The following is a 26,979-nucleotide window of genomic DNA, read 5'->3' as shown; positions in this document are numbered from 1 at the left end:
TTTGATTACTATATATATATTAATTCTCCAATAACTTTTAATAATAATTTTTTATATTTTTTTTCAAAATATATATTTAAATTAAATTAGGTCGTGGGTGACATATGTTGTCCTTCTTTTGGCTTCTTCGCTTCATCTGTAGCGAGTGAATGTTAGAAGAACACGACTCTCCACAATGATATGATATTGTCCACTTTAAGCATAAGCTCACACGACTCTCCATAATGGTATGATATTGTCCACTTTAAGCATAAACTCTCGTAACTCTAAATTAGCAAAGCTAGTATTCTTTGATTATAAACACATGATCATTCTCTAAATTAGCAGAAGTAGGACTCTATATTTTCATCTAACAGTGATAAGTTTTCACACCCTTATAAACAAAGTTTCGTTCTTCTCTCCAACCGATATACGAGCTCACAATCTACACTTTCGAAGCGAACGTTGTCTGATCAACATGGGATCTCATAATTATTTAATAAAAATTATTTAAATTTAAAAAATTAACAAGTTGGTCCAACCCGAAGAACATGGACCAACGAAAGATTACGGGAAATTATTAGAAAAAAGGCGCTGAAAAGCAGCTAATCACCTCTACAACTGTTCGTTAAACTTAAAAAAATATGCAAAAAAAGGGTTCACTCTCTTCTCTGGAGGTCTAAAATTAGTCGCATTGGGTCAAAATTCAAATGGGATCTGAGCAATTTCTTCGCTTCGATTCTTAAACCCTTTGAATCATTAATACCCATTCTCGTGTTGAATATCCCAACAGGACCCAGAATCTTGTCTGCCCACAAAAATCGTTCCCAAATTTACACTAATACCTCGTTTTTTTCCCTTTTCCTAATCACTTTTCAACGATGTGGGAAGAACATTTGTTAGTAAGAGTAACAGATCTCCCCTGATACCCTTTTCAAACCCGTTGCTATCACGCGCTCTCTCTCGTACTCATTTATAGATTAGAACAGATAGCAGAAGAAGAAGAAGAAGAAGAAGAACAGAGAGATAGCGAGAGGAAATGAGTGTTGAACTAATTGGAGACTCTTGTTTTCCACCACTTTTGTTTGGTGTTCATATGGGTCTTGCTTTTGTTGATGCCATTATTGCTGTTCTTGCATTTTATCAGGTTTGCTCTGTTTATATCTCAGATTGTTCTTATTTTCAACCCCTTTTATCTATTACACACTTTGGAATCTGGTAAATCAATGTGGGTCTGCATTGGATTTGTTGTTTCTTTGTGTTTGATTGTTCTTCAGCTTGAGCTTGCATTTTCTGAATTGTTGGGTTTTGATCGTATTTCAGTGAAGGATTGGGTGATTATTGTGTTTGTGGATAACTAAAAGGGTGTTTTCAAATTGGTCAATGGACTTTCATTCACTGAGATTTTTGGCTTTATCCTCTTGATTACTGTTGCTTCTAGCAGCCTTCTGGTGTGTGCCAGTTTTTTGATATCAATATTGCTTTGAGCATTCATAATGAGTATCAATTCTTGGAGGCATCACTGTTTCTGTGTGCAATATGATCTGTTCTTATATAACAAACATAATGACTATTTGTTCACCTTTTTCTGTTCCAGTTAGCAAGGATTCAATTAAGAAACTCACGTGGTTGGACTCGTCAAAAAGTAAGCCTTTCGTGACGTTTTTCTATAGATGAAGTATATGAAATTGTTTCTGTTTATCGACTTTACGGACAGTTTATGGATTATGGCCCTTTCTTATCCATACAAGAAGCCATGGTTGATGCTTCTATTGCTCGGGAGAGATTTCGTGATGGCGTAATATAATACCTAGGAGTTCTGTGTTTGAGAATTGCTTGTTGGGACGTTGCTTGGGATGTTTGTAAATACGTTCTAAGGTCTTGGGTCTAAACTCGGTTAAAAGCTTGATTACTTAAAACCCGAGTTGGACTTTGAGGGTGAAACCTCATTGGATCTGCTTATTTGACCTCGAGTGACTCTCATCTTCTTTATCTAGACAAAGAACGTTTAACCTATTTAGCGAGAAAAAGAATAGTGAAGCCTGAGTGAAGAAGAATCCTCCCGTTTACGAGTTTACTGTTTAAGAATAACGAACAAGAACGAAAGGGAATAGAGGTTCAAGTTCAGGAGCTTCTCATCCAGCCTATTTACCGAGTTCAAGGTTTAGTAGTTGAGTATCAGTAATCTTTCGTTGAGTCATTCCTTCCTTAATGAAAGAACTACACACTGTTAAGTATAACTATCTTCTCATAAAAAATCTTTCCTTCCTTACTCAAAGAACGGAAGAAAAAGATCAGAGAAAGAGAAGTAGCAAAGCCAGTTTACTGTGAAAGAAGGAAAAAGTTTTCGGTTTCATCTTTCGTTCCTTAAATCACAAAACACTTTCTATGTATTTGCAGTCTCAATCAAAGATAGTTCCATTCTATCTTAGACGATCTAAGGTTACTCAACTCTCCGACCCCATTTTGGTGCACTTTCACTGGACCCGTAGCTAGTGGACTAAAGCAAGTTCAGTGTACTTAAAAAGGATATTCCTATCTTTGCTTGCATGGACTCGATCATTTGGTTCGGTTGGTGGACCATCTTATGTATTGTATCAAGTAGACTAGTGAAATAGGGACGATAAATTTAGGATTCTTGAACTTCGTGCTCTACTTCTTTTGAACCAGATTTCTTCAGGTTCCTACTACCGAACATACTAAAATGCTTACTCAGATTACCAAATCGAGTCTAAGGATATCATCGATTGTGCTTCTCCTAGTTAGTTACACGATGGGCGAGCTACGATCAAAGGGTAAAATGACGTGTTTTCTAAGGATTAGAAGATCAGAGCCAGCCATAGGTTTGAATCCTGCCACGTTTCTCGTGGATCATCCTACGTTTACCAGATGACGAGAATTATAAAGCAGAATGTCTAGTCATAATTGTTTCTTTTTTTTTTGACATCATATAAAAGACATACCTATTTAATGTTGAATGATAAGTAAACGTTTGTTTTTTGAATTTTGTCTCATGGTACTTGCAAATTGCAGGTGTTTCATCTATTGATTGGTTCTTCTAATTTGGGTAAGACATTGCAACGTTCATGATCATATTCAGTTTCTGTATTTGTTTATGTTTATGTTCTTGCTTCAAACATATTGGTTTTTTTGTTCTTCGCAGGTTATTTAGCTTATTTTGTGTTGGCCCTATTTGCTGCTTGCAATGGATGGTCATGTTGGTCGGGTTCTTGTGGTTTCATTTTTATGGGTAATCTCTCAGTGTCTAACATTGTGTCTCTTGATGTTAGGACTTCAACAATGTCATTTATTTAAATATGATTTGTTTTGTGCAGCTTTTCCCAAAATTCTGCTATTGGCTTTGTTTCTTCTTCTTCTGTCATTCTGGTAAGTGGTAATTTCCTTCTTATCCTGATATTGTCTGCTTCGGCTCGTTAAACGCATTTGCTAGGGAGAGGTTTCTACACCCTTATAAAAAATGCTTCGTTCCCCTCTCCAACCGATGTGGAATTTCGCAATCCACCCATGTTTAGGGCTCAGGATCCTCGTTGACACTTGTTCCCCTCTCGAATCGATGTGGGATCTCATAATTCACCCCCTTTCGGAGTTCGGCGTCCTCGCTGGCACTTGTTCCCCTCTCCAATCGATGTAGGGTCTCACAACCCACCTCTGTTTGGGACTCAGCATCCTTGTTGGCACATCGCTCGGTGCCTAGCTTTGATACCATTTGTAATAGCCTAAGCTCGCTATTAGTAGATATTGTCTGCTTCGGCCCGTTAGCCTCACGGTTTTAAAATGCGTCTGCTAGGGAGAGGTTTCCACACCCTTATAAAGAATGCTTTGCTCCCCTCTTCAACCAGTGTGGGATCTCACAATCCACCCCCTTTCAGGGTCCAGCGTGCTCGCTGACACTCATTCCCTTCTCCAATAGATGTGAGATCTCACAATCCACCCCCTTCGGAGCTCAGTGTCCTTGCTGACACTCGTTTCCCATTCCAATCGATGTGGGATCTCACAATCCTTCCCCTTCGGGGCTCAGGGTTCTCGTTAGCACACCGCTGAGTGTCTAGCTCTGATACCATTTGTAATGGACCAAGTCCACCATTAGCGCATAGTGTCCGCTTCGGCTTGTTAGCCTCACGATTTTAAAACGCGTCTTCTAGGGAGAGGTTTTCACACCCTTATAAAGAATGCTTCATTCCCCTCTCCAACCGATGTAACAATTATGTGTAGAGTTTTATTAATCTTAGTTGTAACAATTCAGATATAGCTCTTTTGCAAAGAAATTCACAAGTATAGATCCCATAATCAGATGATATTCTTACACGTTTCGTAAACAAATCTTCCATTTCTTTCAACCTACATGGCTCAAAGAATAGCTTTTGCCACATTTATCCAAGGACGTTTCGTCCTCTATTTGAATAGATGCTCATGCAAGACTGGAGTTGAGAGATCTCACATCAGTTGGAGAGAAGAACGAAGCATTCTTTCAAGGGTGTGGAAACATCTTCCTAGCAGACGCATTTTAAAAACCTTGAGAGGAAGCTCGAAAGTGAAAACCCAAAGAGGACAATATCTGCTTGCGGTGGACTTGGGTTGTTACAAATGGTATTAGAGCTAGACATCGTGCGGTGTGCTAACAAGGACGTTGGGCTCCGAAGGAGGTGAATTGTGAGATCTCACATCGATTGGAGATGGGAACAAGTGCCAGCAAGGACGTTGGGCTCCAAAGAGGGTGAATTGTGAGATCTCACATCGATTGGAGATGGGAACAAGGGCCAGCGAGGACGTTGGGCCCGAAAGGGAGGTGGATTGTGAGATCCCATATCGGTTGGAGAGGAGAACGAAACATTCTTTATAAGAGTGTGGAAACCTCTTCCTACCAGACGCGTTTTAAAAACCTTGAGAGGAATCTCGAAAGGGAAAGCCCAAAGAGGATAACATATTGATATCGATGAATGTTCTTGAAAAGACGAGGACTAACTTCTTTTATTCTCTTGGCCTTCTAGGATATATCTCTCTTTATTTTTCTCTTACTATAATATTTCATTACTGTCTTATTTGAAAGGTCTTGCTTATGTTTCTATGGAAAACATTAACAGGGTTGACCTGTGCCATCAACCAGACGATGAAGACGACGAAGATGAAGAGAGAAGTTTCGAGGAAGGCTTGTTGGAGAAGATCTCAAGTACATCGAATACAGATTGGAGTAGAAGGTGGTGGCTTCCGGTACGACTGCCTCATGTTGGAAGCCGTCAAAATTTAGTCATCCTGGTACACGTCGTGATGTTCTTATTAGTACTCCGATGTTGTTTATATCGTCTCGTGTCTGCTTAAACGGATGCGACATCTGATCACTGGCTATCTATTCACAGGTCGTCACGATTTTCTTCGTCCTAACGTTGGCATTTGCTGTGATACTTTGGATTGGGATGAGAAACAAATCCATTGATTCTTTGTTAGTTCTTCAGGTTTGGAGAATCTTAAACACCTTTTTGAAATATTCATTTATGGCTTGTATACGCTGGAAATGAAGTTAATATGGCAATCACTCTTACTATTGTGCAGGTAGTATATGTAGATCTTTTTGCTGTAGTGATTCTCTTATTAGGAGGCGCCTTAGCTTGCTACGGTTCGAAACTATCCTTTGTACTAGCAATCGGTTACTTTTAGTGTTTACCCTCGTAATTCTCGATTTCAATTTGATTGAAGTACTCTGTTACGACGACCTTACTTGAACAAGATTTGTTAAGTTGTACTTCCGTGTCCTTGAGTTCTACGTAAATTGTAACCGCTCAAGTTCATTGCTAGTAGATATTGTTCTCTTTGGGTTTTCCCTTTCGAGCTTCCCCTCAAGGTTTTTAAAACGTGTCTGTTAGGGAGAGGTTTCCACACCCTTATAAAAAATGTTTTGTTCTCTTCTCCAACCGATATGAGATCTCACAATCCACCTCCTTTGGGGTCTAGTGTCCTTGCTAGCACTCGTTCCTCTCTCCAATCGATATGGGATCTCACAATCCATCCCCTTTCGGGGCCCAACGTCCTTGTTGGTACATTGCCAATTGTCCACCCCCCTTCGGAGCTTAGCGTCCTCGCTGGTACCCCGCCCGGTGTCTGACTCTGATACCATTTGTAATAGCTCAAGCCCACCGCTAGCAAATATTGTCCTCTTTGGGCTTTCCCTTTCGAGCTTTCCCTCAAGGTTTTTAAAACGCGTTTGCTTGGGAGAGGTTTCCACACCCTTATAAATAATGTTTCGTTCTCCTCTCCAATTGATGTGGGGTCTTACAATCAAGGGCCTAGTGTCCTCGCTAGCACTTGTTCCCCTCTCCAATCGTTGTCGTTCCCCTCTCTAATCGATGTGGGATCTCAAAATCCACCTCTTTTGCCCAGTGTCTGGCTCTGATACCATTTGTAACAGCTCAAGCCCACCACGAGTAGATATTATCCTCTTTGAGTTTTCTCTTTCGAGCTTCCCCTCAAGGTTTTTAAAACGCGTCTGTTAGGGAAAGGTTTCCACACCCTTATAAAGAATGTTTCGTTCTCCCCTCCAACCGATGTGGGATCTCACAATCCATCTCCTTCGGGGCCTTGTGTCCTCGCTAGCACTTGTTCCTCTCTCCAATTGTTGTCATTCTTCTCTCTAATCGATGTGGGATCTCACAATCCACCCCTTTTCGTGGCCCAATATCCTCGCTGGCACACTGCCCAGTGTCCACCACCCTTCGGGGCTCAGCGTTATCGCTCGCACGCAGTCCGATGTCTGACTCTGATACCATAACTAACAGCCTAAGCCCACTACTAGCAGTTATTGTCTTCTCTGAGTTTTCCTTTTCGGGATTCCCCTCAAGGTTTTTAAAACGTGTCTGCTAGAGAGAGGTTTCCACCCCCTTATAAAGAATGCTTCATTCTCCTCCCCAACCGATGTGGGATCTCACAGAAATACTCTATCCAACAGCTATCTACTTTCGGATAGCTTTCTCTAAAAGAATCGTTTTCATAACGAAAGTACAAATACGCCATACAAAAGATAATCCTTCAAAAACTCACAGAGTTCCCAGTAGCAACACTTTTTCTTTTCCCTTCTGAGCGTTTTTTTCGACGTTCAGGACTGCTGTTGTTCTTGAAAATGAGAAGAGTTAGATCTGAGAGAGCATCCTCTGAAATATTAAAGGTAGCAGACTTTCTATTTTTCATGATTCATTGCACTTCTGCTGGATTCATCTTATTGCTTGAAACGATTCTGTTGCGTTCCAGGTTGCGGGTTTGGCTGCCGTGTCGGTCGTATGTTTCACTTCAAGTGCACTGGTAGCTTTTCTAACGAACATACCGGTATACACTTGATCGAACCAATAAACTCGTGTTTTCTTAAGAAAAAGAATCGGGCGTTCTTGATCAGTTCATAAGGCAATGAATATACTCGTTATCGTTGCAGGTACCGAATCAATGGCGACAACAATATCGCATTTATGGTGCATATACTTCGACTTTGCTGATTACATATTACTTTATAGGTATCAGTTCTTGAACTTGTTCCATTTTGCTTGTTACATGAATTTGGATCTGTCTTTAAGTTCTAGTTAGCTTCTTAAATTTCCCTTTTCATCTTGAACCGTTTGGTTCGGGGAATCGCTCGAGTCACCTACCTACTTCAGTACCTGCTCGGTTCATTCCTTCGCTCTCTTCGAACATCTTTTATCTGGAAAAGAAGGCCTTATATCCTTGCAAGTAGACTCCCATCGACCGGGAGCTCGTTATGGTCATCGGATCATAGACCCTCTGCCTCCTGAGGAACCCGCTTTTCGGGTTTACACATATTCTTTGAATTTTGATATGAAGCAGATTATTATGTCAGGATCATCAATTCCTTCAGCATTTGTTCTATGGATCATGAGAGAATTACCACCATGGATAGCAGCTAGTACCGAAGAACGAGTAGGGACAATAACCTTCGTTCATGACGATTCTGCAGCCGTTCGTCGTCCTCAGCATTGGACTTTGACAACGAATTCTCCGGTTTGTATTCTGTTCATCGGAACGTCGTAGAACTATTTATTATACTCAAAAAGGGTCTCATGAAAATTGTTGATATCTCTGAATTGTAGGAACCATCGAGGGGTAGCCCCATATAGATGCTTTTGGGATGCAAGTTTACATCAAGTGTGCCAGAACTGGTGATTGACATTGTGAAAGAATTTTTTTGATTGTTATGTAGATATGATTGAAACGGTTGTGAAACGTGCTCGATGAGCGGTATCGAAAAATCCGTAAGGTTTTGTTGCTTCCATGATTTTCTATGATGTTGTAAACATGTGTATATACTTCCTTGTACGTTGCTTTAATCAAATGTCAATAGAATAAGTGGATATCCCGAGCTAACCGATGATTTCGCCGTTTCGTTGAAATGTAACATTTTGTACTTGTAGATCCATGGAAGCATCGTTTCTTTGCCTTGCTACTCGAGCATTTTCGTGTTTTGTTATTCTGGGTTTAAACCGAGGACGTTTTTTAAGTTTTTCGAGTCGATTTAGGTCAAGAACTTTCTCAGTACAGAGTTTTCTTGAAATGTTTCAACACCATCGTATCATCTCCACCAACTTAAAGCTAGAGATTAGTTTAGTAATAGTACTAGAGAACGATGAGATCAAACCTAATATGTTGCTGTGTTGGAGAATTTTTGAACCGTAGTTCTTCCATCTGTGCATCTAACTCTTTAAAACTGTCAAGTCTTATTATAACGACTTTTTCGTATAATTTCTCTATAATAAGAACCGATATTAGAATTGTTAGGTTATGCAGTCTGTTGTTTTTTATAGCGTATGGTTATCCATCAATACGCTCTTAGACTGTGCTTTGAAAATGTACTTTCTGTATTATATGTATTTTCTATTAATGTACATACTTGAAGTCATCAGTATAAACTTCCCGTTAATTTTCACTCTCATGTTCTGTGTGTTCATCTAAATCGAGGACGTGTGTTGTTGTGTGGTCCTAACAGCTTATCGGGTATTTTTTATACTCATCTTTACTATTTTTTATTTTCAAAAGACTCATGAAGTAACAGTCGTTAGTAGGACGATCAAGAGCCGTGCAGCTGCAGTGGGACCTTTAGACCAGTGTCTTGAAGTTTCTATGTATTTTATTCACTATACTTCGAACTTTAATAATTTTCGTAAACTTTTTGTATAACTCCCACGGATGCAATAAGTCAAGCTCCAAGAGTAGTTTGATCGAATAGCAGTCCAACTTTGTAAACATTACTTATAGTTAAGGCAACACGAGAATTACGACAAAATTATTGTTGTCCATTATGACGATGGTTCTTAAACGTCTCTATAAGTATGACACATCAGTAGATATCCAAAACAGTCACTAAGACCTATTATCGTCTCGATTATTGACTTGCACGGTTTAGCACTCTGGTTCACCTCTCTCTATCTTACAAGCACAACGTAGTTTCTAATAACATAAAAAAGAGAAATTTTGTTTAAAACTAAACCAAACCGATGAGAACAAAATACAATTGGTTCAGTTTCATTGTCGGTTTCAACTAAAATCGGACCGAACAGAACTGTACAAACCCTTACTTCATGACCTCGACAATCCAATTTTAATTTTAAATTCAATAAAGAGCACAATAGTAATATGGATGGTAAAAAAAAAAAAAAAGAGATATACACCAAAATGATTACTATTAAGTATGAACAGATATACACCAATCTCGACGTGACACCATATCATGTTCATCCATAGCTCTCTTAGGGCAAAGAAGAAGATCTCGAAACCTCGTTCGAGTCTCGATTTTCGACCTTCGAGGAGCTCTTCAAATCATCGAGATAATTTTGATAGCCATAAGAAACAAAACCCCAAACAGCCAAAATCATGGCCACAATTTTGATGCCATCCATATTGTCATGGAAGAAAATGACAGCAAAAACAGGAACAATGGGCAGACCCAAAGCACCAATGGCATTGGAAAAGAGAGAAGAGACGTCAAAAATGAGACCCACAGAGCCAACGGAGAACACTTGCCAGCTGATGGCTGTCCAAAAAAGTGTCATTTTGTATGAAACTTTGCCCAAATGGAACCCATCCATTTCCATTTTCAATGTTTTCCACTCCCCACTTGCAAAGAAGCCTATCAAAATGGCTGAACTTGAAACAATTGATTGGTAGATGATCATGTCCAATACTGCCTTGAAAGTCTCCTTTTTTATGACTTTCTTGAAGGCTAGTTGGGTTAGGGATAGCACTAGGCCATACCCGGCTGAGGCCGCTACCGTGCACACGAAACCTGTAACTCGAACATTAAATTTTTATCGAGATGTTAATGTTTCTATTGATATTTTCATGTTTCTATGAGTTTAACGTTGATATAAAAGGAAAAGTTATCGACCCATCATGAATGTGTATATATATTTGTAATAAGAAATTTTAATTTGTTCTAATTGTAATGATCCAAGCTCACTAGCTAGTAGATATTGTTCTCTTTGGACTTTCCGTTTCGGGCTTCTCTTCAAGGTTTTTAAAACGCATCTGCTAGGAGGAGGTTTCCACTATCATTATAAAGGATGTTTCGTTCTCCTCCCCAACTGATGTGGGATCTAACAATAAAACTCAAAGAGAACAATATCTGTTAGCGGTGAGTTTGGGTCGTTACAAATGGTATTAGAGCCAGACACCGGGCGATGTGCCAGGGAGGATGCTGTTCCCTGGAGAGGTAGACATGAGGCGGTGTGCTAGTAAGGAAGCTGGGTCCCGAAGGGTGTAGACTTGATGGGGTCCCACATCGATTGGAAAAAGAAACGAGTGCCAGCGAGAACGCTGAGCCCTAAAAGAGGTGGATTGTTAGATCCCACGTTGGTTGGGGAGAAGAACGAAACACCATTTATAAGGGGGTGGAAACCTCTGCCTAGTAGACACATTTTAAAAACTTTGAAACACCTATAAGCCTACTACTAGTAGATATTGTCCTCTTTGGGATTTCACTTTCGAGCTTCTCCTCAAGGTTTTTAAAACGCGTCTACTAGGGAGAGGTTTCCAGACCCATATAAAGGGTGTTTCGTTCTCCTCTCCAACCGATGTGGGATCTAAAAATAAAGCCCAAAGAGAACAATATCTGTTAGCGGTGGGCTTGGGCCGTTATAAATGGTATCAGAGCTAGACATCGGGCGATGTGCCAGCGAGGAGGCTGTTCCTTGAAGGGGGGTAGATACGAGGCGCTAGTAAGGACGCTAAGTCCCGAAGGGAGGTGGATTTGGTGGGGTTCCCACATCGATTGGAGAAAGAAACGAGTGCCAGTGAGGACGCTGGGCCCTGAAAGGGGTGGATTGTTAGATTGCACATCGGTTGGGGAGGAGAACGAAACATCCTTTATAAGAGTGTGGAAACCTCCCCATAGCAAACGCGTATTAAAAACCTTGAGAGGAAGTTCGAAAGGAAAAATCCAAAGAGGACAATATCTGCTAGTAGTGGGCTTGGACCATTACACTAATATTACACCGCCTAACTAGTAGGAACATCATAAAGTTCAAGACGTTTTCAGACCTTACCTGTAATAAACTTAGCTCGGGAAGTTGGGTGTTCGGGGCCGTCGGAGCTAGTGTCGGAGACCGGATCGGATTGAAAGATGAGGAGAGAGGAGGATATAGTAAGAAGAACAAGAGAATTGACAATGAAAGGAGTGAAGACAAGGGAGTTAATGAAATAAGAAAACAAGGCATTGAAGGCCAATTGTGAGGCACAAATGAGAGAAAAGGTTGAGACATGAAGGTACATGAGGCCCACAGAGTAAAGAAAGCAATTAATGGCAACAAGAAGGCCAAGAGAGACATAGACAAAGATAAGTTTTGTAGTTGTGGGTGGATTTGATTGGAGGGTGATATTTGAGGATGAAATTTTAGGTGATTTTATCATGTAGAGTGGGAGGAGAATGGGAAAGCCTATCAATGAAACAAGAGTTGCCAACCATTTGCTTTTGCCACCCTTATCAAAGTAAAGCCTCCCAAGCATAGTTCCAACTGATTGACCTGAGAGTAGCAAGAAAGTGTAAACAACAATTCTTAGCCATCTTTGGTAATTTGGTTTGGTTTGTAGGCTTCTTCTAGGTTGGTCAAGGTTCATCGAGCTTGTGTCGTTTGTCGGGTTCACGTTTATTGTTTTCTCGTCTTCTGTTCCAAGAACATAGGAGTAAAATATCAGACAAGAGTACCGTCAATTTGAGCACACAAGAGCAAAACATCAGATAAGAACACCGTCAATACGAGCACGTAGGAGCAAAACATCAGACAAGAACACGGTCAATACGAGCACATAGGAGCAAAACGTCAGACAAGAACACGGTCAATACGAGCACATAGGAGCACAATATCAAACAAGAACACCGTCAATTTGAGCACACAGGAGCAAAACATCAAATAAGAACACCGTCAATTTGAGCACACAGGAGCAAAACATCAGACAAGAATACCGTCAGTACAAGCACACAGGAATAAAACATTAGACAAGAACACCGTCAATTTGAGCACACAGGAGCAAAACATCAGACAAGAACACCGTCAATACGAGCATACAGGAATAAAACATTAGACAAGAACACCGTCAATTTGAGCACACAGGAGCAAAACATCAGACAAGAACACCGTCAATACGAGCATACAGGAATAAAACATTAGACAAGAACACCGTCAATTTGAGCACACAGGAGCAAAACATCAAACAAGAACACCGTTAATTCAAACATAACTCATTACCATATCAAATTGTCAATAATTTGATCCCTATAGTACGAAAACTAGGAATATTCAGCTGGAACTTACAACAGTTTGCTGTTTTTTAAGGTTTTGGGAAGCATTTATGTAGGGTTATAAGCAAAAAAGACTTACCCTCAAATGGCAGCTGCAATTCTCCATTGTTTCCCATGGTATGAATTTGAAGAAATTATTGAGAGTGAGAGAGAAAGAGGAGAGATGGAAGGACTTAAATAGGGGAAGGGATTGGAAGAAAAGTTAAAGTACTTTGAGTGGTGATGATATTTCAGTAACAGTCCAATCAGAAAAAGTAGAATTAGAAAAGAAATTGGATGTTTGGTCGATATTGTGTATAAATCAAGAGTAACAGACAGTAGACAATTGTAATGGTGAAGGTGACAAGCCCTAAAAAACCAGCCACAGGACGGAGGCAAGCTAGTTAGGGACGAGACAACTATGCCAGACGTTATTTTCGATATTGAAAATCGAGACAATTTGAGCAACGGGTGAATCGAATCTCATAAAATTCTTTAAGAGAAATCACAAGCAAGGGAGAATTCAGAGTAATGATTTAAGCAAGAGTTGTCGTCGTTGGGTGTGCTCTTCAGACTCGAGAAAAGAAAGAAGAGAAAGAACTTGGAGTCGGGACCTGCATAACAGGTTACTTGTTTACGTAGCCATCCGCTCCTTCCCCTTGTCAAATCGATAAAACAATTTCATTGCCTTCATCTATTCTATCGGTCTCACTGCTTTGTTCCTCTCCTCTTCTCGTCGAGTAGTAAAGGCATTGTTTGGTTACTAATTGTCCTCTCGATTATTTACTCATCTATTTCTTCAATATGTTTGACCAACTTATGGGATGTCGTAGCACGTTTTAATATTGAGTATATTAGAATGTATGCAGATCTTAAGAGAAACAAGAATATCAATTACTAGGGTATTTTGGATATAAAAGACTCGTCGTAGGAAAAATTAGGTCGGGATTAATGATAAGTAGAAATCTTGTGCATTACTTGTATGTTTGTATGTTTCACCGACGAAGCAAGAGTTTATAGTAGTATATGATTAACCTAGAATTTCCTCGTTCGTTTTTTCTATTTAGATTCCAGAAAGGTTTAACGACTGTCCACTGTCTCCAACATAGACTTGGTGAAATTGAATTCTCCTTAAAGATACAGAGTATCAACCACTAGACGGAGAATCAACATCGAGCTGAATATGATAATCTGATCTAGCTGAATATCGAGCTGATGCCGAAGCACCTAATTCCAAATAAAACCGACGTTCTGTGAGCATGAAAAACAAGATTGGACACTAATGTCATTGCATTGATGTTGTCACACACCATGTGGCAAGTGTGGACGATAATGGCACACGAAGCTTGTAGAGGAAAAATTTAACTCAAATTCATTCATAAGCAACATCAGACAAACCATGATGTTTAGATTTGATGTTGGATTGGACAACCTCGATTGTTTCATAGAACAACCTTAAAATATGCCAGAGGTATTGGACGATTGGGTTAAAAAATCTTTAGATATTCTATAGCAAAAATAAAAAAATCACTCTTGTTTTAGGTTATAGGGTAAACCTCTATCGATCTTTTTACAGGTGAAGAATCTAACCCATATAGATATTTTTAAATGGGTTCAATATAACGACCTATACTTAGGATTTAGATCAAAATTTGACATATGATGACCCCGACATTCCCCTGCATCCTCTGTGACATGACTGTGTTGTTTCCGTAGTGGTATAGGTAGAAACTTTCAATTTTTTAAAATCTTTTTTAGTCATTCTATTCTCAAGATCGCTCTCATTCGAATGTGATCTCGGTTCACTCATGTACCCCTTGTTCCCGAACCACATCTTACTGAGAGAGGTAACGTTCTGATACCATTTTAACGACCCATGTCTAAGATTTGGAATCCAGATTCGACACCTAATGGTCCCAACATTCTCCTGCATCCTCTCCGACATGGTCACGTTACTTGCTCCTTACTTCTAAGATTTGCAAGTAAAGCTACTTAGTGAGTATATTTTTGCTGCCTTTTCTTTTTAGGTAATATAAAAATTGCTATGGCACGAGGCGATTTCATACCAAAGTTTCGAGACCACGGGACAATAATGAATTTATGTCATGTGAAAGATTTTAGAAACGTTCGATCATGTTTGGATGTCCAAATTTATAATTAATTAACAATTTAAATATTCAATATTTTTATTATGAAATCTCGAACTTGATTTAAGTATTTTAGAATTTTTTATTTTATTAAAATCTTATAACCTTGGATTAGGTTAGGCTTTATTTGATTTGGGTTTATCTTGTAAAGATAAATTAGTATTTTACATATTTTTCTTGTTCGTATAAATATGTCTCTTTGGTTTGGATTTTATGATACAATTCTAGTATACATCGTAGCAGTCTTTTGTATTCTCTTCCCCTTTTTCTTACTAAAGGTTTCATGGTATCTGAGATATGTTTGCTTGGGTGTTTATTTGTTTGACGATTCTAAAATTGGTATGTTTTTCATTTCAAGTAGCTCTCATAGCTCAGTTGGTTAGAGCACCCGTTTAGTAAGCGGGAGGTCTTGAGTTCAACTCTCAATGAGAGCATGATAAATTGTATAAAAACACTTGAAAATTTGACATAAAGCTCAGAGAGCTGTTATCTTTTCAATTGGAAGCTCAAGGACGTTGCTTTCTTTTTTACTCACATTTTCTAAAATATTTTTCACAAACGTGACTCGAGGTTCGAGCATACGCAAACGTTGTCTATCCTTATGACTAACTTGTTCGATAGGTTAGAACAAGTATCACAACTTTTCAATTGGAGGATTGGAAGCTCAAGGACGTTGCTTTCTTTTTTACTCACATTTTCTAAAATATTTTTCACAAACGTGACTCGAGGTTCGAACATACGCAAACGTTGTCTATCCTTATGACTAACTTGTTCGATAGGTTAGAACAAGTATCACAAGTATCGTACCATCGCTATTCCATGGCAGTGCTAACAAGAACAAACAAGACTTGATAAAAGAATATATTCTAAGGGTATTACAACCGAATAATTGTTGCGTCCACATTTTGCTCTAAACCCAGTCAAATGAGAATTTTGTGGTTTGTTTGAACCTTATCTTCAACCTCCATCTTACTTTGACTCTAGAGCTTCGAAGTCAAGATATGAAGATTTTGACAACTTCCCACCTCTCAAATGTAAGCCACATATTTTGTGGATAAAATCACAGATTTGTATACAATAACTCTAGAGTGTGACCTAGACCACGAACAAAAAAGTGCTCTAGAGGATTTCTTTCGTAAAAACTTCCGTTTACTTAAATATGTAGATTCATTAGTGACTGTAGCTTTAGTTCAAAAAGTCAAAAAATCAGGTGTAGATTTGATTGATAGTGACAAAGGCACTAGCTGCAAGAATGACCGGAGAACAAAGCTCGAGAGACCTACTATTCCAACCCAATGAGGGCGACGTCTCACTACTGGTACGAATTGCGTTGATTCTACCCTCCACTACCAAACAAGGCAAGGTCTCATGGAGGCAAAGAAAAAGAGGAAATCTTACAAATTAGATCTCGAGATTGAACGAACATGTCCAAGTTGTAGAGAGCAAAGGAGAAAAAGAGGAAACAAAGTTAAATAAGTTAGGAAGCTGGCTTTCCACAGAAAATCGGTGTCAACATCCAATTGAAACTTATTGCTAAATGCCACGAATAATAAGGACCTTATATTTTCCTCCATAAATGGAAGTCCAAAGCTAGCAGATATTGTTCTCTTTCAGTTTTCCCTTTCGGGCTTCTTCTCAAGGTTTTTAAAACGCGTTGCTAGGAAAAGGTTTTCACATCCTTATAAAGAATGTTTCGTTCTCTTTCCCAATTGATGTGGGATCTCACAATCCACCCCCTCTAGGACCCAGTGTTCTCGCTAACACTCCTTCCCTTTTCTAATCAATGTGGGACCCCTCAATCCACCCCTTCAAGGCCTAGCCTCCACAATGGCACATCACCCAATATCTGGCTCTGATACCATTTCTAATAGCCAAAGCTTCCACCACTAGCAGATATTGTCGACTTTGAGCTTTACCTTTCGGTCTTCCCCACAAGATTTTTAAAACGTGTCTGCTGGGGAGAAGTTTCCACACTCTTATAGAGAATGCTTCATTCTCCTCCCCAACCGATTTGGGATCTCACACTTTTATTCTCCTTAGGAAAGACACGGGCAAGCCAAGCAAAAGTAGGGAAATAGTTATATTCCATCAAGAAAAATGAAGCGTACTACGAATTTATTATATGTATGACAAACATATCAATAATTTCTAGCATATGGAAATGAAAATCCAATTTGTAAATTGACATAACTTCAATTTTGAATACTATATTACATCAAAGAACAACACTTTGTCACCAAAATCAGCTACTTACTACTCTTTTATGGGGATCTGGAAACATACCAAAAGTTTCCTTTCAGCTTGCAAATCGCTACAGCCACGTCTTCGTAGCTTGAAAGCGTAAAAGGTTGATTGAAGGAAGCCTATAGAACGAGTTGGATATGCAACCTAAAAATTTCATCTCCTTTCACTTTTGCATATTTCCAACTGGAAATAAACAATGTAGAAATGGCTCTTGCATGCACAATAACATCTGCATCACCATTTCGAAATGGCAGATTCGTCAACTAATAAGTTTTAACAAGTCAAAAAAACATAAGAATCAATTTATAATTCCAAGAAACAGAACGAAATGCCATAACTCCACTACAATCATCAGAGGATAACTAGATTAACACAAATAATTTGAGGTTAGTGATAGCAATTCGTTTATGTATTTACGATGACAAAACAAGTTGGGAAAAGGGCTAACCGTCAAATGTAGAAACCATAGAAAATCAATGAGATGCTGTATAAACATAAAGCAATTGCACCACCGGCAAGTAAATTATGCAATAGACGACGATCATCTTTTGTGGGAATGAAGACTGCCTTGAGTGTATTTGTCAATTCAAATAACCGGAGAGAGAGCTGCAAAAGAGAATCAATTTACAAATAATCATGCAAGAAAATGAAATCTAAAAAATACTGAATCCTCCTTCCGAAAGGGTCATGTAAAATCTCTTACAAAGATATAGATTGCTGTGGTGAGCATGAAATTTAGCATAGGATATTCTGGAATGATTGAAAGAAGCCACTTAGGCTGTCCATTGGGTACATTTGATCTGCACAAACAGACAGAAAATAACAACTGCATGTCTTAATGGCAAAAAATGTAATTTAAATTCCATATAAATTTTTACACTACAGTGGCCGTATTTCGATCATAACTTGTGAACTGAAAAAGAAAAAAAAAAAAAGAAGATGATATTGGCAGAAGTATTTGAAAACACTGAGTTCAAGTGTCTGGACGATGAAGAAAGACACTTCATATCTCCTAGAAATCCTAAAAAAACATTGAATATATTTGAATTGTAATTACACATCTACGTTAAATATAAACAACGAAAGTCTTCTAAGAGTAGAGCATAATTAAGCAATTTTGAAGTTCATCAACAAATAAAATGACGGATACAAACCATATAAAACATTTTGTGGCCTAAAAGGTAAGGAACTACGGTTATTTAGTAAAGATACACTCTGAGTTCACAATCAAATGACATTAGAATGAACTAAATAGCGAGTTGCACCAAAAAGTTCCTCACCTCAGCCATATATGGAACTGTGAAATGTAAGTTTCAAGGGTAATCTTGCCAAGCCACCTGATGAGATATAAAATAGTCAGAAAACACAACAGAATATACTGCAAGAAGTTCAAAACTATATTGCAAGAAGTTCAAAACTTTAATATCTCATACGTTGAAAAGAAATACATACGCAAATAGTGTTAGAGAGTAGTTTCGAATCTCTTGGGTAAAATTCCGTAGGCAAATGTAAACACTAGAGTCAAAAGAAAACAAGGTCAGTGATAAAATACTAAAGAACAAATAAAAATAAAGCAACGAAAACCTCTACAATACATACGTTATGGGAATCCACGATGTGTAAGGATGATACTTGTTATATGTAATTTTGTCCAGCTTATAAATCCACTCATACCACATATAACCAACCTAGAAACAACAGAAGGCATTGAGAAACGCAATGACTAAAATAAGATTATTGTTCCCGCGCTAAAAGAAATCGATAGTCACAAGTTCATCCAACTTACGAACAAGGCAACTGTAACTATGCATGTTTTAATTGAGATTCTCTTCTTGGTTTCAGCTTCCTCTAACTTCTCCATCCATTTTTCAACCTGGGATGAAAATGATTGTTTCTAAGGATAGCGAACAAATATAAAATGGAAATAAATTAAAACAACAATAAAAATCATAACTAATTCAGTCACATCAGTTTACATTGGGATGAAAGTAGGCATAGATCATTCCGATAATCCAAATATATCTGTCGAGTCCAGATCTGAAATGCCATTCATGCAATTTAGGGAGTTGAGGTTTTGCAGGATCAGTATAACCTGTTAGATATCCAAAAAATAAGGGAAAAAGACAAGGAAAAATTGTCATTATGTAATATATGGATTAGTACAAATCAAAATGCAGAAAACCAATTAGTTTAAAAGGTTGCAATTGTCTTCAAAGAAACCCAATTATCTAAAAGTTTACCATATTATGAAAAATATGGTATCATTAAAGTCTTAGTCATCAAGTATAGTCCACATATAACCGAGCTAAACGGTTAGGTTGGAAAACAACTTCCAAAAACAAAGAATAGCTTGATTTATGAAATCAAAATAATTGAGCCACGTTCCCAGTCCAAAACATAAGAACGAAATACTAAAGAGACAAAAAAACAACTATTTGTCCTGTTTTCTTCTCTGCTTTCTTTCTTCGAGCAGGGGCCTAAATCTGTTCTTACCTAAAAGGAATGTCAAAGGACTCCAAAATGCGTCAAAAACACCAGGAACTTCCCAAATGAGAATTACAACAAGAAAGCAAGCAAGAATCTTCACTGCAATCACTGAGCTTTTCTCATTATGCTTGTGAAAAATACCAAGAGCCCCATAAACCATTAGAGTGAAAAGCGTATGCATTGGGCAGATGTAGTACAGCATATAATCATTGCTGAGAACGATACAGCAAAAGATAACGAAGAAATTTAGCCGCCACATCATCTGCATATAATAATAGATATTAACAAAAGTTACTTGCTCCCAATCTTTTTTGGGCCGACACAGGGGGTAGGGTATTGATAAAGCTTTGAAGGTAGAAAGAGTTTTAAGCTTAAATCAAGGTAACCTGAGCAAAACGAGCCACACTAAAATCCTTTCTGATGTAATAATAGGAAAAATTCCCAAATCCAGTCATCCAAACGTATGCAGCAATAAACATGCGTATTGCATTGTATATCTCTGCAGCAGCAAAATAATGGTACATTAAGAAAAGAACCTGTTGAAACACAAAAAAGAAATATGTTAATGGAAGTACAATAAAACATTTTAAAATGAAGTGTGGCGTACACAAATTCACTCAAATGAACTAACAATTGAATGACATCTAAGGATGGACATGGAAACAATTTACAACACAAAATTGACAGTCAAAAGCCAAAACATAATTGGAAAAACACAAGTGGTGGACGAATGAAAATGTACAACTAGTTAATATCGATAAAGAGCAGTCTAGTACACAGATTTTATTACGAATCAAAGTAGGCTAAGAATAAAACACAATGTACACTCCATGCACCATAAAATCAGAAATTAAGATAGCAATCTAAGACTTTATTTCCAAAGGGTATATTATTCCATCTATAAATTTACTTTAGAAAACAACTTGCCTGCATCCATCCTTTCCACTCCTCTGTCTGATGCCTATTAAGGTAAAGAATAGATCTCCCAGAGAATGCTGACTTGTCGCTGTGTTTTTTTAAAGATGTTGCTGCTGAAACAATGATGAGAAGAATGTAGAGAAAGAGAAAGAGGTCACGGCTGTAATTCTGTCAAAGAAAAGAACAATTTTAAACAGTATAAAAAACATTTCTTTTAACACAGGTAAAAAAAAAAGGAAGCAAATTGTTTAGTATCTACAAGTACGAAAATTTTAAGGGAATCAGTTAGAAACATAAAAGATGACACAAAATTGAGAATGAGATTCTATGGAATTCCGGCCTCAATTACTTGCTCACCTAACTATCAACAATAATATACGGCAATAGGCATGTATCTTAGGTAATAGAGAAGAAGTAAAGTATAAAAAACAAAAGCATTGCGGCAGGAAGAGTTCTATAACAGATTGAGATTTTTTTTTTAAGAGGAAACAGGCTGAGATGAAATTATTGTTTCAAGAATTGCTCCAAATTACCTTTTTCGAATCTGCCAGGATAGATGTACGGTCACATACAAAGAAATACAACAGAATTGCTCCAAATTCAGACCTAAACAAGTTTGTAACGATGAGTTGAAGAGTTTACTTCAATACAATTGCTTAATCTAGTTAGGACTAATCAAGTCAAGACTCACATTGCTCTCAAGGTAGCTCGATTTTCTAGCAAGAAGGTATCATCCAGTGTAAAAAACCTAGAGACCAGAAAGGTTCAGACAGTAGAAAGGACATTAAAGAAACGAAGTATTTCAAAATAAAAGATATAACATACTATAGATCATGGAAATTACCTTATCAAATTTGTTGTGATGGATGGATTATGAATCTTTGCAGATGCTGTTCTAGCCAAACCTCCTTCCAATAGAACAGCTTGATCATCTTCTTTTATTGTCTCACCTCCCAAGTCAACCAGACTGATGTCTGAATGACTGCAATCCAGGAAATTTCAATCAGGAACAGGAATCTTAAGCAAAAAAAGCTGAATATATACCTTTAAAAATGAAGATAGAAAGTAAGAGAAACAAAAGTACTTGTGTGTGTTTGACTGCAACAACTAAAAAGACAGACGAAAACAGACAAGTCAAACACAAACTGAATAAATAAAATCAACCTATTCCTTAATCCTACTTGTAAAATGCCTATTCTCTTACAAGTCTTTAACATTTTAAACATAGAGATCAGGGGAAATTTGCATAAATTGCCAACCAAAGATACATGATGAAAGCTATCACATTCCCACAGTCACTCCATTTTCAAGTAGAATCATTCTAACTACGTATAAGGACAATAGATGGCACTAAAGTTTAAATCTAAAACAATAAAAATTGCAGAGAGTTTCTCACGCTTTAGAAGGAGCTGAAGATTTCCTATATTCAAGGAATTCTGCGTATATCCATGAAACAAAGATGGGAGATATTCCAAGAAGGAACGATATCTGAGACATGAAAATATCCTTGTCAGTTATTTCAGGCTTAAAATGCGATAAAAGTAAGATCCTTGAGGCAACAAATATGAACAGATAGGAGAGAGGAAAGTAAACACAACACCAGACAGACATTTTTTCATGTAAAATTAGAAACAGGCAAATCAATATTAAATAATATCAAAACTTAAGAAAACTTTGAAAGTAATTCCAGTCTGTCCCAGTATCATTCTCAAACTCAAGCCACAGAATACAGTGGATAATCTACCTGTGAAAATTATAACCCACGAACATCAACACACAATCTAACAATCCGACAAATCCAAGACACTTTCAAAAAATGTAGAATGAATTGAATGCAAAAACAAGAACCTCCGGGAGGAAAAATGCTCAGAAAGATTCAAGGATAACTTGCATAAAGGAAAAAACAAATGTATCCTAGGCAGTCATGTCCTAATTCTGTATGCAAGTTCCCATTCACATCAAGACAAGTTTCCATGAACAAGAAGTGTTAATTCCCAGTTGACAGTACACTAATTCTGTATTCATGGCATTCACATCAAGACAAGTTTCCATGAACAAGAAGTGTTAATTCCCAGTTTACAGTACACTAATTCTGTATTCATGGGATGCTCCGAGAACTAAATCTTGAAAATCAGGTGAATAAGGAGCAAAAAGGAGAAAATAATTTAAAAATCCAAAGGAAAAGGCAACTGTCGGTGAGAATTATTAATCGCCAACTAAACCAAAACACGTAGCCGACAGTGCAGGTAAATGCGAAATTCAAATCCAAACAATCAAATAAACTTCAAGTTATCAGTGAACTTCACTATGAAAGAATGTCATACACAACACAACACAACACAACAACCAAAAACCGACCTCAACCAAGGAATTACGCAACTATCAAATACATCCACATCGACAAAAGAATCAAAAGGCAAAGGCAACTGTCGGTGAGAATTATTCATCGCTAACTAAACCAAAACACGTAGCCGACAGTGCAGGTAAATGCGAAATGCAAAATTCAAATCCAAACAATTAAATAAACTTCAAGTATCAGTGAACTTCACTATGCAAGAATGTCATACACAACACAACAATCAAAAACCATCCGGAACCAAGGAATTACACAACTCTCAAATACATCCACATCGAAGCAAGAAAAACGAATCAAACCAACGCAATACCTGTCCAGGAGTAATAACAGAGGCCTCCATCATAAGTCCAGACTAAAACTGCAAAATGCAAACAAAACACAACAAAAAAACATAAGCAAATCACTTCAACATTCCACCAACACCGAAAAACACATATAAAAAACAGAATCTAAACAACAAAAGCGCAGATCCAGAGAGATACAAGTTCCCGGAGACGAAATGAAGAATCGCGGTGTGAAACGTCAGTCTGTAAACATCAGATAGAATGCCAGAGAGAGAGATCACGTGGATCTAACGCAGATTAGATATAGAGAAGATGAGATCAAAGCAGAAGGATTTAGCTGAAAATTGAAGACGAAGAAGAAGAAGATCTCTTAATTGTTGTGTATCATCCACTTGCTCTTCTGAACGGTTCTTGCTGTTGGAACGATGGTTTTCGTTGTGGTTGCCGCTCTCTTTTCACTTCCAATGCCGTCGATTAGATTTCATTTCATTTTGCGGATAATTATTTTTAAATCAATTTTATATTTCAAAAATATTAAATTCTCTTTAATCGAATTAAATAACTAAATAACATTTTAAATTTAATGTAATTTATTTTACTTTTCGAATATATATGTATTATTTTAATTTTAGCATTTTTTTTTCTTTTTTTTAACCTTAATTAAAAATATATATATACTTTTTATTTTGAAACTAATTATAAATTTTAGACTAAAATAATAATAAATAAATAAACTCTTAAACTTTCAAATTTTCCAAATAAAACGCGAAATAAAATAAAATAAAAAAATAAATTTTGGAGATGATCTATCAAGTATAGATAGACAGTTTTGGTCAGTATATTGATAATTAGAACTTTTAAAAAAAAATTATAAACTTTGAGGGTATTAATGGTATTTTTAAAATTTCAACGCTAATTTCTAAGAATAATATGAATCATAAGGGTATTTTTGAATTTTTTTTTTATAAAAAAAAGTATTATTTAATTTTTTTTTTAATTTAAGGATATTTTTAAAACGATTCCCTTTCAAAATTAAAAATATGAATATTTTTTAAAATTTAAAGATATAAATTTTTTTAAGTGCAGAGGTATTTTTACTAATTTACCCTCTTTCTTAATTTAATTGTTTATTTTACCATTTATTAAAATTATTTTTGTGAACAAAATATTTTTACGGTCCACGACAAATTTTATTTTCAATTATGAAAATGAAATATAAACCTTTCTAAATAATAAAAAAAATTAAATAAATATATAAAGCCCATTTAAATTTCAATCTATATTGAAATTATTTTATAGAGTTATATTTAAATAAAAATATTTTTATTTTTAAAAAATATAATTTCTAATTTAAGCTAAATTTATGTTGCCACTTTTTGTCTTTTATTATATTTAAAATTTGAGGGTTTTTAGCCTAAATTTGGAATTTGCACATTCTATTTATATTTTTATTTTTTAATATGATAATTTTTTGTTTTTACAAGAGTCAACGGATAATTTACCACATTTATTATTCTTTCTCTTAATCATAGTTTTGGGGTTGGTGAAAAGAATAATTAGAATTTAAGTAATCTTAATGGATAATTACGTACTTAATTATGATGCATTTTTAATATCCAATAATTTAATTTGAAAATTATTTAATTTTAATGTTAAAAGTACTTTAAAATAGAAATTGAAACAAATAGATTTCAGTTTTTTTTTTTTTTTTTTTTTTTTTTTTTTTTTTTTTTTTTTAATTACAAACATTACAAATGTAGTAAAATATTATTCATTGAAAAATTAAAAGATGAACGTTATGTGCATCTCGACCCAAGATCTGTACACGACCAACTACGCAGACGACTAACGACTCTAAAAAAACATGTGACCCAAGATCCGCACCTTGACCTGTAACGTTACACACAATGCATCACCTTCCCACAGCGACATGTGCATGTAGATGTCGACTCCTTTGGCTCACACGGCTTCATCGGCTCCTCGGCTCAAAAACACGTTATTCGGCTCAAGTTGCACAATTTCATGTTGTTGAGGTTAGTATAACGTCCTATTTCCATGTTCAAGTTGACTTAGGGTAGAAATGTGAATTTTTAATGAAATAAGATGGACGTTCTAATAGGAAACAACTCCCAACGATACTTGGAACAACTTTGAGGGATGAAATTCAAATGTACTAGAGTTTAGGGAGAACAATGGCTTAGGCCAACCAAGTAAGTGGTCTTACTATCGGCATAGTTAGAAATTGATATTGTCTGATGACACGTGCTTCGTGGTTAAGCACGTGTCATATGCTTGATATGTGGAAAATATTTATAAAATGATATGATTATAATATATTATGTTAATGTTATTACACGTGTTATGATGTGATGTGTTTATGTTATGGTGTAACGCTTTTGACAATATAATACATGTTGTGACATGTTTTATGATATGATATGATATGCTTCTAAGCCTCAAACAGAAGCAGGGCTTCATTCATGACAATCATCAAACACCTTCACTGCAATCGCCCAAGCTTCACAGAATCCATCTTTCGCCATTGGCGACCTACTTTCTCTTTCGCAAAATTGTTGAAATCAAAGGGCAATCAACATTACATATGGTCTCCAGTTTTTTGTTCAGATGACAAGTGAAAACAACGCTAGACGGTGGCAGAAATCGAATGGTTGCAATGGTGATTGATCGCGTGAAGAGACGTTTTGTAGAGTCGGATGCGAGCGATGAAGCCAAAGTGCCCTCGGATATCAACCGTAAGCTAGAGATGGAGTCGATGATGCTAGTGATCATAAAATTCGGCTCTTCTCTTTAGGCTTGGTGCGGTTGTGGTTTGAAAGAGGAGCCGAGTGTCACAACCATGCTATGAAAACGGTAGGTTGTGACTCCCACAGTTAGACTAACTGGATGACAACCCTTAAGTGGTGCCCATCTGACCACATGAGAGGACAAGTGTTATGATGCAACCAGAAAGGATGGTGTATCATCCAACACACCCGGAAGAGTATTCATTAAAGTCAAACTAAGGCATAAGCAAGGTTGGAGAGAACAAGTCAACACGAGTGTCGAAGACAAGCTCAGAGAGGATTGGGTAGGGCCTTGGGACATAATCTTAGAAGTCAGAGTTTCAAGATGAGCTTCGACATGCAGTTCTGGAGTTAAGTTCGTCTATATGAAAGGTGAAAGCTCACCGAATTTAGTGTCAATCAGACACCCGATGGACGCTCATGGGGTCGTAAGACCACTTGCCAAAATCATGTCACTTCAGAAAGATTAAAAATGTCTCAAAATGTACTATAGGGGAGGTATGGCGTCAGCTCTCCACCACCTCTGGGCCCTATGACCTAAGCGAGCTACTCTGTGGTACATACGTGTGTTACAGCGTAGGTGAACGTTGTGAGATGAGCGTCTTCCTTTGAAATGGATTTTTCAAGGACAGTGTTGGACGACACGGGTGTATATCGACATTGTGCTCCAACCCATGTGTTGGAGATTGGTATATGCACCCGCTATCTAGTACGGAGTCCGTAAATGACTTAGCATGGACATGGAAGAGTTGATGCCCCGATGAGAACCTGGATGGATGGGTGTTCAGGATGTCCGAACGATATACATGTCCAAGGAAGCCAAGATGACCAAGCTATCTTGAGTCATGGGATAACATCACGATGCATGAGTCGTGTTGTTGGGAACCAAGATGATGATTGAGATGCGACGTTAAATATGAGAGACCTTGGCCAAGTGTAGAGGTAAGGTCAAGCCAAATGTCTTGGCCTAGTGTAG

At 37.3% G+C, this 26,979-nt stretch overlaps 3 protein-coding genes and 1 non-coding gene across 6 annotated transcripts; 2 read left to right on the top strand and 2 right to left on the bottom strand.

Moving 5' to 3' along the window:
• Positions 1-622: 622 nt before the first annotated feature.
• LOC111801807 (tobamovirus multiplication protein 1) lies at positions 623-8,406 on the top strand. 2 transcript variants are annotated; one of them, XR_002816189.2, is made up of 13 exons: positions 623-1,126; positions 1,577-1,624; positions 3,013-3,046; positions 3,143-3,229; positions 3,315-3,366; positions 5,082-5,253; positions 5,355-5,450; positions 5,548-5,611; positions 7,089-7,153; positions 7,237-7,311; positions 7,415-7,493; positions 7,822-7,995; positions 8,085-8,406. XR_002816189.2 is itself a non-coding variant. In XM_023685970.2 (13 exons), the coding sequence occupies exons 1-13, from the start codon at positions 1,019-1,021 to the stop codon at positions 8,109-8,111; spliced, it is 1,068 nt and encodes a 355-aa protein (XP_023541738.2). In that variant the 5' UTR covers positions 625-1,018; the 3' UTR covers positions 8,112-8,406. The 2 variants fall into 2 exon arrangements, 1 of the variants encoding a protein (XP_023541738.2); XM_023685970.2 differs by having other exon boundaries at positions 625-1,126; positions 7,835-7,995.
• Positions 8,407-9,654: 1,248 nt separating this feature from the next.
• Positions 9,655-13,000, bottom strand: LOC111801805 (purine permease 21). 2 transcript variants are annotated; one of them, XM_087126668.1, is made up of 3 exons: positions 12,864-13,000; positions 11,532-12,146; positions 9,655-10,273 (listed from the first exon to the last, which is right to left on the bottom strand). In XM_087126668.1, the coding sequence occupies exons 1-3, from the start codon at positions 12,898-12,900 to the stop codon at positions 9,738-9,740; spliced, it is 1,188 nt and encodes a 395-aa protein (XP_086982794.1). In that variant the 5' UTR covers positions 12,901-13,000; the 3' UTR covers positions 9,655-9,737. The 2 variants fall into 2 exon arrangements, with proteins under 2 accessions (XP_086982794.1, XP_023541737.1); XM_023685969.2 differs by having other exon boundaries at positions 11,532-12,149; positions 12,864-12,981.
• A 2,270-nt stretch (positions 13,001-15,270) lies between these two features.
• TRNAT-AGU (transfer RNA threonine (anticodon AGU)) lies at positions 15,271-15,344 on the top strand. The gene has a single exon. It is a non-coding gene; the product is annotated as a tRNA-Thr (tRNA).
• A 1,633-nt stretch (positions 15,345-16,977) lies between these two features.
• LOC111801804 (protein REDUCED WALL ACETYLATION 3) lies at positions 16,978-23,689 on the bottom strand. Its single transcript, XM_023685968.2, has 17 exons — positions 23,398-23,689; positions 23,226-23,273; positions 21,956-22,047; positions 21,404-21,541; positions 21,251-21,307; positions 21,093-21,165; positions 20,569-20,727; positions 20,028-20,177; positions 19,648-19,903; positions 19,131-19,246; positions 18,941-19,027; positions 18,754-18,842; positions 18,607-18,669; positions 18,435-18,491; positions 17,858-17,954; positions 17,603-17,760; positions 16,978-17,383 (listed from the first exon to the last, which is right to left on the bottom strand). The coding sequence occupies exons 2-16, from the start codon at positions 23,256-23,258 to the stop codon at positions 17,605-17,607; spliced, it is 1,623 nt and encodes a 540-aa protein (XP_023541736.1). The 5' UTR covers positions 23,259-23,273; positions 23,398-23,689; the 3' UTR covers positions 16,978-17,383; positions 17,603-17,604.
• Between the last annotated feature and the right edge of the window lie 3,290 nt (positions 23,690-26,979).

The sequence above is a fragment of the Cucurbita pepo genome, chromosome 9 (assembly GCF_057944985.1).
Source record: "Cucurbita pepo subsp. pepo isolate OVF chromosome 9, ASM5794498v1, whole genome shotgun sequence".
In the NCBI taxonomy this organism is placed as follows: domain Eukaryota; kingdom Viridiplantae; phylum Streptophyta; class Magnoliopsida; order Cucurbitales; family Cucurbitaceae; genus Cucurbita; species Cucurbita pepo.
This window is presented reverse-complemented; position numbering and strand designations above follow the sequence as displayed.